This window comes from Chiroxiphia lanceolata, chromosome 6 (genome assembly GCF_009829145.1).
Source record: "Chiroxiphia lanceolata isolate bChiLan1 chromosome 6, bChiLan1.pri, whole genome shotgun sequence".
Taxonomy (NCBI): domain Eukaryota; kingdom Metazoa; phylum Chordata; class Aves; order Passeriformes; family Pipridae; genus Chiroxiphia; species Chiroxiphia lanceolata.
In genome coordinates, this window is record NC_045642.1 from 58,008,457 (window position 1) to 58,025,497 (window position 17,041).

Sequence of the window (17,041 nt, forward strand, 5' to 3'; positions counted from 1 at the left end):
GTTCTTACATGATGTGATGCAGGACTCTCATTACAGCACAGCTCGGGGGACGGATGGTCATAACACCAACTAAGGGCTCTGGGCCCACAAATAGTCCACAGAGAACAAATTTGTACATAATTAGTTTTTTCTCTAGGCAACAGGAGGAGAAGACAACCTTCCAGTATTTAGTTAGAAAAAATTAAGTGTCCTCTGTGTCCTATTTGAAAGGACAAGACCTAGCTGGCATGCTTAGCTGCAAAGGAGAGAGTTAAGAAAACAACCTATTTATGTATCATCTCTGCAAGACCAAGACTTGGGAGAGGAGAGATCACATCCCAAGGGGCTGAAAGTGCAGGTTAGAAAACATTCCCCTCTGGAAACGCTCAGGGCGATTTTTTGGCTCTTGGGGCTATTTTTTGGCCTTCATGCCTTGTTGCCACCAGTCCTGCTGTGCGTAGCCAACCCTCAAACAGCTCCTGCCTGATCTGGGGCTGTGCCTCACTGCAGGAGGTGGACTAGCAACCTCTTGAACCATCTCTCTCAAGCACATGGCTGTGATCTCATGCTAAACTAAAATGAGGCTAATCTTCGCATAAATTTGCACTTATCCCATCTTTCATAAGCATAAAATGAAGGTGGAACACAGAGCACTTGCAGAAAAGCAGTGTAGCAGGGAAGATTAAATGTAGGAACTGACAGCAGACTTGGCAGCATCCACTCTGGCAACCTGCTTGGAAGGAAGGCTCGGCCGAGGAGCTGCAGGTGAAGAGGCCCTGTCACCCAGGCAGGGAGCTGGGGCAGCCATGGGGGAACAACCCTTTCAACCCCCTGCAAGGGCCCTGAGTGTGCTCTGCAGACCTGGCTGCCAATAAGTACTCAGCTGAACACCATCCAAAGGAAGATTTTAGAACGCTGTGAATGCATCTCAAATGCTATTTAAACTGTTCTGTCTGCCTGTGTCACAACCAGGTAACTTTTGTATAATTATTCTCTCCTCCTGAATAACTGAAGAGATATAATCTCTCTCTCCATATATATATATACACACACACACACACAATACCTGTGTACTACAGATGCTCCCCTGCATTGGTGCACACCTACATCCTGATCCTCCCAGTTCTCACCAAAATCAGAACGTTTTTAGATTCAGTTCTGATACAAGCAGATGGGCCTCACAAGTTTTAATTCAGATATTCTGCAGTCAGCTGCAAGTACATCAAATTCACCGAATAATTCAGGTAGTTTATTTCCTATAGATGACATACATCATCTAGGGAAGGAAACCAGATTAAATGCACACACACCCCCTGGTGCATTGCAGGCAACTTATTACTGCAATAATCACTCCTACTTGTCAATACAAGGATTGCTGCTTCTGTGCAGTTAATCACAGAAATAAGTTCTAATTCAGTAATCTCAATGCATACATTAAAACCCAAAAGTTGAAGTATTTGCCAGTTATTCATATTAGTTTAAAAAATCAGTAGCAACACTTATCTTCATGTTACAAAATGATTTTTGGCCTGTGGACAAAACCTGCTACCACTCACTTGATCACTATTTGCATTGTCTCTCTTCACCAAAAAGGTACCTTTGGAAAAAAGGCTTATCAGTGGTGTAACTGCACTTATTGTTGAGCATAAAATGGGTCAAAAGACACAGTTGGTACAGACACAGTTATGGGCCAGAGATCCAGTCCCTTCACCTCTGATATCCAGAGGTTTCATTCCATTAGCAGTAAAATATAGCAGTCACAGCTGGGCTTTCTAACAGGGAAATCTGACGTGGCTCAGGTGCCTGCAGGAATGATTCATAGCAGAAGGCAGGGCAAGCACTTCTGGAGAGAGATGAGGAGCGAAGGGGATTCCTCCCTGCTCCCTCTTTTAAATGACATTGGCGCAGTTTCAGAGCACAGTGGTTCCCCCCTCAGTGCGAGAAGTGGAACAGAGAACTCAGGATGGCAAGTGGGAAACGGCAGCGTACAAGGCTTTCAAAGATAATATATGCTACAAAACCCCTATGGTTAAGACAATTAAGTCCCAACACTGTTTCAAAGAGCTCCAGCTTTAGGATTTTTAATTATTAAAATCATGTCACTGAATCAAAAGAGGTCACTAAACCCAAGCTTCTGTATTCTGCTTCAGCTACAATTTAGAAGCGGGAGGTCTGTGGAGGAAGTACGGTTTATATGCTCAGTGTGGACTAGCTTGGAATGCAGCAGTACAAAAATTATTACAGATTAAAAGTTAGTGGTCGATTCTTCAGCACTCCTCCTTCCAGTCAGTTCTTTCACTACATTCTCAGTCATATCTTGTTCTGACTTAAAAAAAGATCAGGGCACAAGTTCCATTTACATGATTCATCAGGTGTTCTTCTGGGAGCTAAAAACAAGAATAAATTTAATTACTATTATATACTACTGCAGGCAACTTTCAGGCTGAATTATAATCAAATGTCATTTGGAGACATATGGCATAATATGGGATTGGCTTAACTCCATTATCTCAAGATGAGAAATAAAGCCCCGATATTGAAAGCCTTCAAGAAGGCACCTACCTTTGGTTAATTATTCCTTTCAGAAGAGCCCATTTACTCCTCCTGACACTGGGTCCAAGTCTATGTCATAGAAACAGGGTCTTGTAGGAAGTCCTGGCATAGTGCTCATCTGGACAAGAAGAGAGAGAATGTTAAAATGGCGGCAGCATCATTTTGTGCACAAGATACTGAAGACTACGATGGCAACAGCTTTGCACATGAACAGACCAGCAGGATGCCAGTCATGGACCCTTTTGAAGTACACTGTGAGAACCAGGAACTCCTGGATGAGTAGACAGATCTGAGGTTTTTCCTTTTTATGATGAGGATTCAGTTTGGTTTCTGCAGCTGCCAGTGACTGAGCCCAAGATTTGGCAAAGTACTTTGATAATCAGCTGACCAGGTCACTGTTAGAGGAGTGTTCATGGACTTTGCTGTGGTGAGATAATTACTTGTGGCAGTTTTCTGGGTACCAAAGTGAGGATACATGTTTTAATACAACTTTGCCGACTGTAAAGTCTGACGTGATTACAACTTTTAAAGAGTCTAGAACTAGAAGTGTTAAATAATCAGGAATAATTACTGTTGAGAGTTGAATCAGTTTGGGGGTTGTTTTGTTTTTTCTAAACTGGGATAAAGCTTAGGAAGAGATGAAGAGGTCCGTTCTCCTGACTGGAACATTTTCAGGAGGGCTGTGCAGTGGTAGAGCTCACAGAGCAGCTGCCAGCACCAGGCCTGCCTCAGGCCAGTCCTCTCCGCTTGTCCCACTGCCGAGCACCCAGTTTCAGGGATGCAGAATGCAAGGCTGGCAGGAACTACACTTGGCCTGATTTATTCATGCAGCTGAGAACACTTCCCCTTCCCTAACTCAGCATTTAGCCTAGCAGCACACACAGGCTAGACATGGATGCTCTACAAAAGTGGACAACTTGTGCCCATGTTTGGTAGTTTGTGTCAGTGGTCATTAACTGCTGTAATGAAAAAGGGAGACCTTGAAAGGTCTCATTTTCTATCTGCATCACCCAGCCTCAGCTTTCACAGTCAGTATTGTTATGCCTGTCTCCATTAGATTAAAGATCTCTTTGGCAACCTGGTATTTTCTCCCTGAGCAAGTATTTTGCACGCTAATCAAATTACCTCCCCATCTTCCTTTTGATCATAAGCTAAGCAGCAAGGAGGCAAAGCTCTGCTGGTGAGGCTTTTTCTGCTGTTCTCAAAACTGTCTGGGGAGCTTTTGGAGTTCCAGCCCATTTTCCTAAGCTGTTGAAAAGTGCTAACTCCAGTCCCACAGGTCCAGCACCACTGCAGGTCTTTCATGGCTTATGCAAAGGCAAAACTCACTTCAGGTCTCCTCTTTCTAATGAATTCTAGGGCTGCACCAGCTTTTTGTCAGAGCCACTGCCTTCCCAGGTAGAGACTAGGGGGGCCACGGAGAGGACCCTCAGTCCTCATTTTTGTGCTTAGCTGTACGAATATTTTGCCCTCAAGAACCTCTCAGGAAGGCGTTAAGAGGTTCAAAGTGCCCAGAGGGGTTTTCCTGTTCTCACCTGCCAGTATCTGGTCATGCAGAGCAAGAAATTTCCTATTTATTTATGTATCACTGAAGAGTCACGGAGCTTTGCAGTTCTCCACCTCCAGATTCAGAGGGCCACAGCAGGAGCTGAGAGAGTGACATTCAACAGAGTAGGAGGTGCTGTAGATGTGCCTGACTTTGCCATTTCTTGCACTTTCTATTTTGAAATGAACAGTCAATTTTTCCTCCTTTCTTTTCATCCACAGTGGCTACTCTGCTTACTTAAAGGCAGTCTGCTTAAACCCCAGATTTTCATGCAGTACAGAGTAATTTCCATCCAGGCTACTAATTTTCTGTACAAGTATCTACAATGCTTAATGCACTCAGTTATTTTCAAAGCTGAACTAATGAACTTCTCCTCCATTATCTTCATCCCCTTTAATACCACATGTGCTCAAAAAGAATTCACACTATTTACTTACATGAAAAACTAGCCCACGTGACTATCATCAACCCCCTTGCAAGACTGCAAATAAAACTAATACCAACTAAACATGTATTATTTATTGCTTTCGTGTAACTTACAAAAAAATTGCCATTTAGAAACTAAAAAAAAATAGTTGAATAGAGGATTTGACTTCAATTCAGCAGTAGCACCAGAAAAAAAGCCCAACAAATCTGAGTCCAATGATTTATTTTATTTTCACTTCAAATCTAGATAACCTTTGAAATTATATTTACTTTAAAATCTCAAAGTACTTCACTGAAGGACATTCTGAGCCAGAAAGGAAAAAAACAAAAACTCAGAATCTGGGAAAAAAATAAAATGTGACATCCTTTGTGATGAGTTCAGATAACAAGAGTATGCACACACTGGTGATTAATTTCACCTCATATTTACCCCAAAAGCTTCTGCACAGAGCTACATATTTGTTGCATTTTCAGCTCTCAGTTCAATGGCTGCTGCCAAAAATTTACTCTGAGGCTAACACATCCCCTGCTGAATGGGTTTAAAATAGTGATCTGACTCAAAATGCTCTGGATTGCTTCTTGAGAGGACATCCATTCCCTGGGTTTGTAGACACCACAGAAGAGTGATCATATTCCTAACCACAAGACCTACTGTTAACTCTAGCAGAATTAACACCATGATTTACCACATAGCCAAGAAAACTTTAGGAAACTGGGAAAGGAGCAGAAAGGAAAAAGTCCAACTCCATAGAAACTGAAGACATCAGAAAAAGAGCCAAAATGTTGAGTTTAATGTCTAAAAATATCTCTCTCTTGTGTAGTTCATTAATGCAGTCTACCCTTTCCTTCTCCAATGCTTATGCAATAAATAATAAAAATAAATCATTGTTTGGATTAAATCTTGGCTTGCAAAAAATGCCATTTATAACAGTAAAAAGCATGTTATCTTTCATTCTATCCCAAAACGCACATTAGTCTTTAGAATATGGATGAGCCAGACTTCCATCAGGATGAGGTTACTGTATTTATGTTGGGTAATCTGGAAACCTACCATTATTAAGGAATTAAAAGAAAAGGTACCCAATATTTGGCTCTAGCAAGCATTTGAAGGAAGAGCGGCTCCAACTCTTAAATCAGCAAATTTCATCATCTGAGTCATGCACCCCTAATGCTTTTGGAAGTCTATTATAATAAATATGTTGCCATTAGGACTTCAAAAAAAGCTTCAGGCCCAAAAAACAACAAAAAGGCAGAGCTGCTTGCTCCAACTGCCTCATCCCCTAAAATACTCTCATTAGTTACTTAACATCTGCCAGAAGAGATTCCCCAGGTAAGATTTCCAGCAGATCCTTTCATCCTAATGTTTTTGTCTATGGATGCAAACCTGAACTTGAGTTCATTTTGCAGGTGGCTCCTCTTTCTGCTATATCAAAGCTGTTCCAGGATCCTGTTTCCATTGTTGCTACTGTCTCCCCTCTCAGCTGACATTATGCCAATCACGTCAAAGAACAGAAACTAAAAACTCAAGGGCACAGTGAAATGAACTGTTGGAATTCATGCTGAACAGCAAACAGATGGTCAGCAAAACCATGAGAACTAAATGGGAGGAGAGCCTGATAATGATTAACAGCACAGGTCAGCTTCTCTTTGGAGGTGTCTCATCCAAAGCTGTTTGCTTTGAAAGCTTTGGAGGAGTTGCCTTGTTCTACCCTGATCCACAAGTGCACGCAGAGCTCACCTGCAGTACTGCAAAGTGCTTTCATCAGGAATGCAAAGTCCAGTGGCAATCAGGTGGGCCAAGGATTTTTCCCATGCCCCCTGCCAGATGCTGTTCCTAGAATTCACTAACTACAGAGTTCATTCTCTTCTCAAAATCTACGAAGAGAGAGATGTGGGACCTGAGGGATACACCACGGGAAAAAACTTAAGGCATCTAATACACTGGACTGCTAAAACACCAACTATAAGTGAAAAGGACTCTCCTAATTTAAGATACGTAAGAGTAACTGATTACTGGAATCAAGTTTTTTCCCCTCACCCCAGCTGAGGGTTCACCCAATCACATACCGTTCCCACTAGTGGATACAGGAATCCAGCTCCAACACTGGCCCGAATGTCCCGGATCGGCAGAACAAAACCCGTAGGTGCTCCTTTTTGTTCAGGGTCATGAGACAACGATAAGTGAGTTTTAGCCATGCAGATTGGCAGGTTTCCAAATCCCTGGGAAAAGAGAGAGAAAAGAAGAGAAATTAGCGGGAAAAAACCCAATAACTTTTCCTGTACCCAAATGTAATTGCTCTATTCTGCCATTCTCTGCAGACGTCAGACATTTTATCAGGACATTTCACTCCTCACCAATTGCTTCACCCACAGCCTGTCAGATCCACTGACCACTCTGCATTCCCAATCCTTCTCTCTCAAACTCTGTGTCTCCCACTAAGCACTAAAGAAAGAACCACCATGGCCCCCAGCATATCCAGTGAGGAAAACACTATAGAAGTGTTAGATATACAACCTCAATAGTCAACATACTTTCTACTCTCTTCCCAAAACATTAAACGGCTCAGAGTTAAGGTTTTGTTCAGCTGAGGTCAGTTAATTAGAAATGTTTGGTCAATATAATTGCAGGTCATGAAGAAGTGGCAATTACATTCCTATGGGGTTTTGATAGGCTTGTAAAGGAATACACAAGAAGCATGAAAGCAAGAAACTATATAAGGCAGTAGTAAATGAACTGCTAAAGCAAAATTATTTGAGCACCCTGTAACCAGCAAATGGCCAGTTCACACACTGTCTTCTCTTCACAGACCTTCAACAATGCAGAAGCAGGTAAAACCACAAGGATGTCATGCTAGAGAAGAGTAAAAGCAACACAGCAGCCAGAAAGCACCACTATCAGATGATGTGGAAAACTCACTTGCTTAGTGTAGATGGTGACTTTCTCCTGGGCTTCTTCAAGTAGCTCAATGTCTCTTGCCCCATAGACCTGCTGGGCAATAAGCCTGATCTTATCTACAACAGGGAGCTAGGAAAAAAAAAATACAGGCAAGTCAGTGTGGCCAAACTACAAAGACCTGCAGCATCACAGCAGCTTCACACCCCTTATATGTGTTGTGCAGTGCCCAACTGCAGACGTCAGACTTTATCCCACTTGCTGTAGAACAAAGCTATACAGTAATTTGAGGGTTTTCACAGGTTTCAATATTTCACTGGTTCGTCAACACAACAAGAAATAACTCTCTGTAGTCCTGCAAGTTCCTACCTCCAAGTTATAGAGGAACCTGAAGTTGCTGGGTGCCTGGGATGCTCTCTGAACAGCTTGGGCCAGTGCCAGCGCTCCTTTCCCTCCCTCTGCCCAGTGAGTGCACTCTACAGCATCAAATGCTCCTGCCTCCTTCGCCTTTTGTACCACAAGGGCCAGTTCAGCCTTTGTATCCGTCCTGTTAAGGAGAAAAATCTGCATGTTTGTACCAGAATGCATACACAGTAAGTTAACTGTTTGTTCCTGACAAGATCCAAACCTGTCCAAAGAATCACAGAACCCTGCCATCAGGCAGCTGCTCATGGGCTATCCATCACAGTCTTCTCTACCTTGGTGAAGGAGGCTACTCCATGGAGGAACACACAGCAACAAGTAGCTCTGGAACTACATGCAGAGATCCACGACTTCTGACAGAGCAGCATTCCAGACCTTCTGCCATTTCTGTTCTGCTTTCCAGTTTTCACAAGCAAACTCAAAAAGGTGTTAGTACTGCAGATTTAGAGATGCTCAGGTGTGGTGTATCACGGGCACACAACAAGCTAAAAGCCAACATTCCTCCAGGTCAGGCAATATGCATTTACTTCACATGAAGAACCTTAGCTGGCTACTCCCCTTCAGCTGGCATCAGCTTTAGCACCTCAGCTCAAAGGCCTTCTGCTCTCGTAACATGACCACACAGAGGTTCTATTTCCTGTGCAGTTCAACGTGCAGAGCCCAAAATGCTCCTTAGCAGGGCACAATTATTCCACACAGCCAGTCACTGAACACAGTGTGGTCAACAACACAGGCACCTCACCACCTATTATGAGCTTAGATTCCACACTGTCACAGGCACATCTATCCATAATAATCTGGCCAGTCAGGGTGTAAGTGATGGCAGATACTAGCCATAAAATCCTAGGCTAATTCAAAGTAAAGGAATACATTTGAAATGGCTAAGCAGAGCTTCTCCCCCACTTATTCAGTATCTTCCAACAATGCAAGATGCTGCAAACAATACATCAACAGAACTGAAAACAGGAGTTTGTGCTAAACATAACATACAAAATGCCACAGTTTTATACCCATGCCTCGCTTCCAAGTCTCAGCTCACTTACTTGAAGCATTGACAGCCACAACTACTGGGACACCAAACAGCCGTGCATTTTGGATTTGCTTGTTTAGATTACTGCAGCCCTTTGCCAACAGTTGAAGGTTCTGTAAAGAAGACAGCAAGCAGGAAGTGTGTTTTATCAGGGGCAGTGGAACTTTTATTCCAAATCCACTACATCCATGGCTAATGGTAAAAATGCCAAAACAGGAATGAAATCACAAAGGCAAACACCCAGTGGTGCTTTCTGAACAGTCCAGACCACTGCATGCTCCTGATAGAGACAGGAAAAAGAATTACTACTTCTAATAATCACTGGTTTCAGCTGTCAAGCCAAGGTAAGAGAAACCACTTTTTGTTATTCTTAGTAAGTTAATACCTGTTCCCATTAACTCCCCACAGTAAAGCCTCAGTCTCCTCTCTGACACATTCCTCTTTATGTATTAAATATCACCAGCAGTGAATTTCATTACACCCTTTTGAAGTCTGTGGCAACAGCTTTCAGTTTACATGTATTTACATTTTGCAGCATCTGAGACTATTCCTGGAAATTCAGACATTTCATCCCTTCCTATGCAAAGAATAATCCATGCAGAACCTCCATGAGTAAAAAAGCTGCAGCAATGTAAAGAGAGCCAGACCAATTATCCAAGTGTACACAACCATTAAAAGCACAAAGACAGAAGGTGAGACTTTAGTTCACTTTCCTCTCTTGCTTGCAAAGGTGGGGGGGGATAAAACCAAAAACTACAGAGCATAATTAGAGAGGTACTCTGAATATTTTCAGACAATGTTTCAGCCAAGCAATTACTCCATATTGAGAAGGCTGGGGACACAGAGTAGATATTACTATGAAAAATCTTCGTTCGCGAAGCCTAGCCATGACTATGAAAAATGGAGCACAGAGACAATTGCATGAGTTAAGGAGAAACAACAAGGCTCTGAGCACTGGCTAGATCAAGTATAATAAATATTTGAAAGAGCAGAGCCAAAGTAACATCATTAAAAAAACCATAACATTACAGCTTGTATGAGGAAGCATTTCCATGGCAGCTAAAGAAACGACACACTAGTAACCCAGGCATGCACTGCATGACATCTTGATGTCATGACCACAATTAGCTGGTCAACTGTCACAACACCTTGAGATTACCTCTTCTGTGTATTCCTTCGGTAAAGGTACCCCAGCAGTGACCTGGGGAAAAAAAGGAAAAAAAAATGGAGTCCCATAAGATTTTCATCCATGATATCTATCATGTCATGGATTCATGTGATTGATTCATATTAAGTGGCATCAAGATACAACATTCTACTGCATACTGATTCTTTTTTTTTTTGTAAGAAAAAAATAAATGGAAGAATAAAAGACTGTGGGATGCACTCCAGATAAAATAGCTGACTGACTCTGGGACTTTCACAAGTGCCCCAGCACACAGGCAAACAAAACAAGCAGGTATGAACCTGTAATATACTGCAGTGAAGCCGCTGCAGAAGCACGTTGATTCCTTTTACAACCTGAATCTCAAGACAATTTCAAGAGGATCAAACTCTACGGGGCTTTAAGTGACTGGATCAGAACAACAGGAACAGCCCCTCAGGTCTATAGAAAACCTTCCCCAGTACTTACTGTAGGCCCTCCTCCATGCATTTTCAGAGCTCGGACAGTAGCAACCAACACCACCACGTGAGGCCGGAGACCAGAGTAGCGGCACTTAATATCAAAGAATTTCTCCATGCCTATGTCTGCACCGAATCCTGCTTCTGTAACTGGAGTAGGAAAGAAAAGAAAAGAAGCTTGTGAAAGGTTGCTGGGTGGAAAAATCATGCTCTGATTACATAAATCAGAAGCTTCTTCCAAGACGAAAAAAAAAGCCCTAAGACGCTCCTGATAAGAAAAGGTGGATCCCTCCCTCCAAAACAAACAAATGGCAAAGAAAATACCCCACACTCCTTGCACTTACCAACAAAACCATCTTTACCCACAAGCTTCAGTGCTATTTTGTCTGCCAACACAGAGGAATTCCCATGTGCAATATTGGCAAAAGGTCCAGCATGAACAAACACTGGTGTTCCCTAGAAAAGGGGGGATGTGGGAGAGAGAGAAAGAGAAAAATCAGAGTACAATTTCACAAATCTCCAGCATCTCAGGAGCTAAGTACTGAGGTACCTGAAGGTAAAGAAAACATTTTTAGAAAACAGATCCTAAAGCCTTCTGATCAGACATTTGTTATCAGCAATAAGGACTACAGGGCAAACAGGATTATTATAATCTGCACAAGTGGAGGTATTAATCCGCTTAGGAAAAGGATGGTTAAATCCTAGCAACTTTGAATTTACAATCTTTGTCATTCTCCTTCATCCACACCATTTAAATTCCCCAAGCACTTCCTGACATTAAAGACAACAGAACAAAGACACAGCAAAGTTTAGTGCATTTCCTCAGGGTCATCCCACATGCCAAGGGCAGAAGGAAGTCAGCCTTCCCCCCCTAGCCCTGAGCCTCAGACAGGAAACCACAGTAAACCTCCAACTCTAAGCTAAGTAGGCCCACGCTGATTGTGATGAATGAAATAAACCAGTTGTTTCTTGGCTCTGAGAATGCACTTACAGCAAATCATCTGTGCTCACCTCTAGAGTCTGCATGAGGTTTGGCTTAATAGCATCTTTCATCAAGACAGCCAGAGCTCCAGTCACTCCCTAAAATAAAAAAGGACCATCAGTTTCCACGTGTACCGAGACCTTGAGACTGTTCCTATGTTGTGTCAAGGCTCTGCTTTTGTCCTGGTGGGCTTTCAGGACCAGAACCAGCAGTTGCTCTACACAGAACAACCTCTAGTCAGGGCAAGGCAGGAGAACGACCTTGACATTCCTGTAAGAGGATCTGTGATTTCTGATAGGGGCAGCCTCTTGGTTGTGACCTTGCTGAGCCATCCCTTTGTAGCAAAGGCATAAAGAACAATTACCTGCTGTTTCAGTGCTATGGCAAGGTTAGTAAATAAGACCAGTGAGAGAGTAACTTTTCAGTACATATGGTTTACTGTAGCCCATTCAGTGGCACAAAGCAATGTTCTTGGGTTTTGAAGGCAGATTTGTCTTGGACTTTTTTTCCTTCTTCTTTTTAGCAACTCAGCTCCTCAGCTCTACAAACTGGCCTTAAAATGTCATAACAAGCTGCTACATCCTGCTCAAGTCTCCTGTGCAAAAATAACTTTTAAAGTGAACCTTTGTGCTCATGAGAACAACCAGGCAGACACAAAAAGCAAACAGTGGAGCCCAGGTTTCCTCTGAGGTGCAGCCACGTACCCTGATGAACTCAGATTCCAGTGAGAGATTATTATTTCATCCCCATATGCTTTGAGAAGACAAAAATGAGGGTGTGGTCACCTTTGTGACTGACACAGTCCAGTGGAAATCAAACCAGCTGTTACCCAGCACTTGCAAAAGTAACTAAAATTGCTGTCACGAGTCCTGAGCCAAACGTTCACAGCAGCTATGAAAACCTTGAACCATGATCTCTTTTTCTTTCCTTTCAATTTCAAGTGGATTGCAGCACTCAATTACAGGAAAGATTATTTTTTTATAAGACATTCCGTGCTTTGTTTCATTAGTTTCAATCTTGCCACATGAAAGCTTATTTAACATTTAATGGATAAGCTTTAAACTTCAGTCATCTCCAGAATAATGAAAACTACAGAGAAAGATTTCCATGGCGACATTTCAGGCCTGTGTCACTCAGCAGCACTTCAATGCATCCCATCTCTAAAAACCTGTTGTCAGTTTTCAATTCCACGCTTCTTCCCAGATCTTTTTGCACTTCCTGGTAGCACACTCATGACATTGGTTTTATCACAGCAGAAGGACCCAGGCTGGTCTCTGCAACCACCACATTTCTGCTTGCATAAGGAGTACTTAGCACGGCCCTAACAACACGAGCCACTGGCTGCCATCAGTGCAAACATATAACACACAAGAGAACCTGTTGGACAGGTCTGATACCACCCTCCATTCTGCAGTTTCAATGGACAAAAATTAAACATAGTTAGATTAAAAAAAAGAGTAAAAAAAATGAAATCTTGAGACAAAAAACTTCTATCACTGGATTCTACAGAAAACTCAAAGCAACTCCCAACCCAATGCAATATCTGCCTCCACAGCTGATGGGCAGTAGGAGACTCCTGTTTTCCAGAAAAAGGGTTTAACTCGGGTACTTAAGGTTAAACTGGCAGCATGTTAGGTGTAGGAATTAAAATCTCAAAGCTGCCTACAGAACTTTGGCACATGCCCTCCCTCATTCCCAACAAATGTATTACATAGGGATTTACAGATAAATGGTTCCCAGCCTAGCCCTTTTCCTGCAAGATGAGAGTCAGGCCACAAATCTGCTGTTTCTTAGCTTTATCCTGGGAGGAAGTAAAACAAAGAAACAAAACCCCTTAAAACACAAGAAAACAAAAATCCCACAGCAAGACAGTAAGAGCTGTGTAAGCCTTAGTGCTGTGTCCACCTTGCTGGAAACACAAGTCAGGATACCCACCCTCTGGATTCTTCTCTCTCACTGGAAATGTTCATTCAGAAAATGTAGCACAAACCTCATTAACACCACATCATGCAAATTTGTAATACCCTTGTCTCTTGCAAAGCAGGCTGTGAAGTATCTGCTATACAGGAGAGCTCTAAGCACTAATACTGTATCTCTATTATCAGTCCAACAGTCCTGAGCCTGTTCTGTCTTGGGGCCAAATGGCAGGGCACAGTTCACATAGAGGACTCAAACCCCCTTCCCTTCTCCAAACAGGGTTGCCATCTTAAAATGTTCATTGGAAGAAGTGTCTGGGGCACAGGGCATTCCCCTGAAACCACAGTGAAGCACCATTCGCGTGAGTGCTAGTGGACATGCTCCACAAACATGCCAAGAACTGTACTATAATTATTGTATGGGCAGCTGCAAGACAGTGCTGCAGCTTGCAACTGCTGCCTAGGACTGCTTCACACACTGGTAACAGGCATCACCAGTGCTGTGACATTCGGCGTTTCGTGCAGTGGAAATAAAGGATTTATGTCCCTCATCAAAGGCTGCCCTATGGAGAACACACTTTTTTGCAAAGGTTTTGGCTTTTACAGCATTCACAGCCTCCCAGAACAAGGTATTTCACCATCTTGTAATTAAGTTTGCACAAGGCTTTGTTCCTGCTCAATGTTTTCCTCACTCTAGGGAGCCTGAGAAACAGGATGGCCAGCAGGATGCATTTTGAGTTCTTCCGATTCATAAACACGCTTTTTGCATAGAAGCCACCATGTATTTCCCCAGTAACTCCTATGGTGCCAGCTTCAACCTGACACACAGCACATCACAGGACATCACACAGGACCCTCGTCCCTGCCCAGGTCTCACACACTCTCTGGACAAGGTGGTAGCCACACTGAAGCGAAAAACTTTCATTAACTGCGGGGGCTGAGATTTCATCTCTGATCTTCTATAAGTTCAGATCTTTTCTGCACAGAACCATCTTTCTGCTTTTCAATCCAAAGACTTTCAGAAGCAGTAGGAAGAAGCATTTAATAACTGCATGACTCTTACAAGGTCATCTGCTGTAACTGGCTGTCCTTTCTTGCTGGAGGCTACAACCATTCTGCCGAATCGCTTTTTCATATCATCCAGCCCATCAGCCAGCGCTAGGACTGCCATGATTTCACTGCTCACAGTGATGTCAAACTGAGCCTGCAAGAGATGAATAAAGAATGTGAACTCATCAAGATTCCCCAGCAGCAATTCTTACCTCCGGTAAATTCTTGATACAAGGCCAATCATCACCATCGTAACAAAAAAGAGAAAAAACCCCAAACAGATATACAAATATACAAGAAATCCAAAGCATTGCTCTCAGAACACAATTAATTTAATTTGACTGTTTTAAACTGGGGTTTTTTTCTGCAAAATTAAATAAAACCTATTTCTTCCACTGATATTATGTGTCTCTCCTGGCACACACATTAGTGATTCATGTAAGAACACTTAACATTACTAACAATTATATTTTTGAAGGCTGAGCTTACTAACTCATCTGATTATCACTAAACAATACAGTCAATGACAAAAAATCCCAACAAAACCCCCAGATTCTATAGGAAATGAAGGGTATAATTCATAAAACATAATGCAGACACCTCCATCTTAAGGAAGCTAAGCACCCTAAGGACATTTCAAGTTAATAGAAAGAGGCTTTTCTGAGCACAATTCATTTGAACTATTAATTTGACAGTTACTTAAGCAACTGTAAATAAGGATGAGGGGAGTCACAGCTCAATTGTCTATTTTACTCTATTGATTATACAGTGAATCTAGACAAGCTAGTCTAGTTTTGGCCAGATACACCCCACCCAAAGCATCTGCAGTGGTCAAAATGAGCCATTGCCATGTGTCATCTTAAGAAAGGCCGCAGTCTTCCCAGTTTGGGAAACCAATATTCATGAGAGAACAGGAAAGGACAATAAAATATGCACTGATAGCAAATTTAACTGCTTGGTTTAAAGGACTTTCTGCTTTCTCTTTAACAAGATACTGGTAAAAGATGAAAATATCCAGACTTACAGAAAGTTGCCTCAGGAACACATTTTTCAAAGTACTTATGCAAGGAAAGGGAGCAATTACCGTTCGTGAGAAGCCTTTCTCTGTTGGAGACTGTCCAATAGTGATTTTCCTAAGGAACCTGTCATTTGTATCCAGTACTGCAAGGAATGCAGAGAGATAAGATGTCACACTGCAAGTCATAAGTCACATCTATGCCCTGTGAGAAACACTCAGCCAGTTCATCCATGAAGAGAGGACAGCAGTTTGAGATACCATCCTCTCCTGAAGACTGGCAAATGCTTCTCAACATGATTCCTCCCCAAAACTGAACAGCAACGAAGTTAAGACAGCCAGAGACACATCAGACCCTGCCACTGCATCCAGAGGGAGTCTAAATCCCTTTGTGTGCACTAACCACAAGACCAAAGCTCCTCTGAAGAGCAGAGCTGTTAGTATTATTCAAATTGATTTTTCACCATCATTAGTCAGTGTGAATTCAGGAAACTACTACAGCCAAAGGGAAATAAAATTATCATTTTATAAGTTAAGTGATAAAACAGTCAGACACTACCATTTAGTGAGAATTGTTTCACGTAGCTCCATTAAGTCAAATTGCCTTGGAAACACAAACTATCAAACAGCAGCTTAAATTTGCTGTGTCTTACTATCTGCTTGGAATATTCTAAGTATTTTGTAAAGTATGTCCCATGAGGCAAACTACTTTAGCCTCATTACAGGTTATGAAGCAAATTTTGGATAATACATTTCACACTGTATTTTAATAAAAAGAAGAAAAAGCAATACTCTTGGAGTCTAGCTCAGGAAAAAAAAGTCCATTTTGAAATTTCTTTTGCTAGTGAAATATTAAATCTGCCAGACCAGAGATTGGTGTCACCTTCAGGTATTTTAAAAACCTTTTAAAAATCTGTCCTTCGTTTGCTGTCAGTCCCCAACAGAGCAAGTGGGTAGATTAAAACTGAGTTTAATCCCAGACCAGAACCCTCTCCTTTCTCACAGAGCAGTCAGGTAAAAAGACTGTTGGCTAAGTTGCCAAATTCAAGTCGCTCAGTGACTGACAAATCCAGAAACACAAACTCGCACCAATTAGCAAAGTCTTAATCTTTCACTGCAGATTCAAACCCCTGTGTCAGACCCTTTAGAAATGGGATCCCAGCTGCAGGCATCTATCCCAGAGGCCAGCCCTGTCTTCTTTCCTATTTTTCCAGGAAACACAATTTCAGCTGTACTTGCAAATGTCTCCTTTGACACATGGTTTTGTTTCTTAACAATTCTTTCATTTAATGTGTCTCGTACCTCTTTGCCATGTTATGGTGCCTGGGTCGATGTCCAATCTCACAAATGCATTTATTTCTTCCTTTGTCAAAGCTGCAGGATCGGTTTTGTTAATGCCCAGTTTCTACGGGAAGAAAGGACAAATAAAAGAAAAACGGTGCGGTGAAAAAAATTCACATAAATGAACCTTTTACTGCAGCAATGAAGCTTTGGCAGCAGCATCTGCATATTCAGATGCCTTTTTGATGTTCCTTCTCCCAGACCCCACAGCAACGTAAGATGATCTGTGCCAGGGTGCATCTGGAAGCAGAGCTTGCTGCCGGC

At 42.2% G+C, this 17,041-nt stretch overlaps 1 protein-coding gene across 3 annotated transcripts in view; it reads right to left on the reverse strand.

The window, feature by feature from the left end:
- Window positions 1-1,427: 1,427 nt before the first annotated feature.
- The window catches only part of MTHFD1 (methylenetetrahydrofolate dehydrogenase, cyclohydrolase and formyltetrahydrofolate synthetase 1), a 41,738-nt gene continuing 26,124 nt past the window's right edge, over window positions 1,428-17,041 (reverse strand). For 2 of the 3 annotated variants that reach the window (XR_004357482.1, XR_004357481.1), the window contains exons 16-28: window positions 16,739-16,841; window positions 15,506-15,582; window positions 14,435-14,575; window positions 11,485-11,553; window positions 10,818-10,929; window positions 10,484-10,623; window positions 10,010-10,051; window positions 8,864-8,963; window positions 7,767-7,944; window positions 7,422-7,529; window positions 6,572-6,724; window positions 2,542-2,650; window positions 1,428-2,366 (exon numbers count right to left, since the gene is read on the reverse strand). Coding sequence is in view for 1 of the 3 variants with exons in the window: in XM_032689943.1 (XP_032545834.1) it covers window positions 2,561-2,650; window positions 6,572-6,724; window positions 7,422-7,529; window positions 7,767-7,944; window positions 8,860-8,963; window positions 10,010-10,051; window positions 10,484-10,623; window positions 10,818-10,929; window positions 11,485-11,553; window positions 14,435-14,575; window positions 15,506-15,582; window positions 16,739-16,841 (1,317 nt within the window). In the remaining 2 variants the exon portion in view is untranslated. Of the gene's footprint in view, window positions 2,367-2,541; window positions 2,651-6,571; window positions 6,725-7,421; window positions 7,530-7,766; window positions 7,945-8,859; window positions 8,964-10,009; window positions 10,052-10,483; window positions 10,624-10,817; window positions 10,930-11,484; window positions 11,554-14,434; window positions 14,576-15,505; window positions 15,583-16,738; window positions 16,842-17,041 lie in introns of all 3 variants that reach the window. The other variant, XM_032689943.1, reaches the window with a different exon arrangement.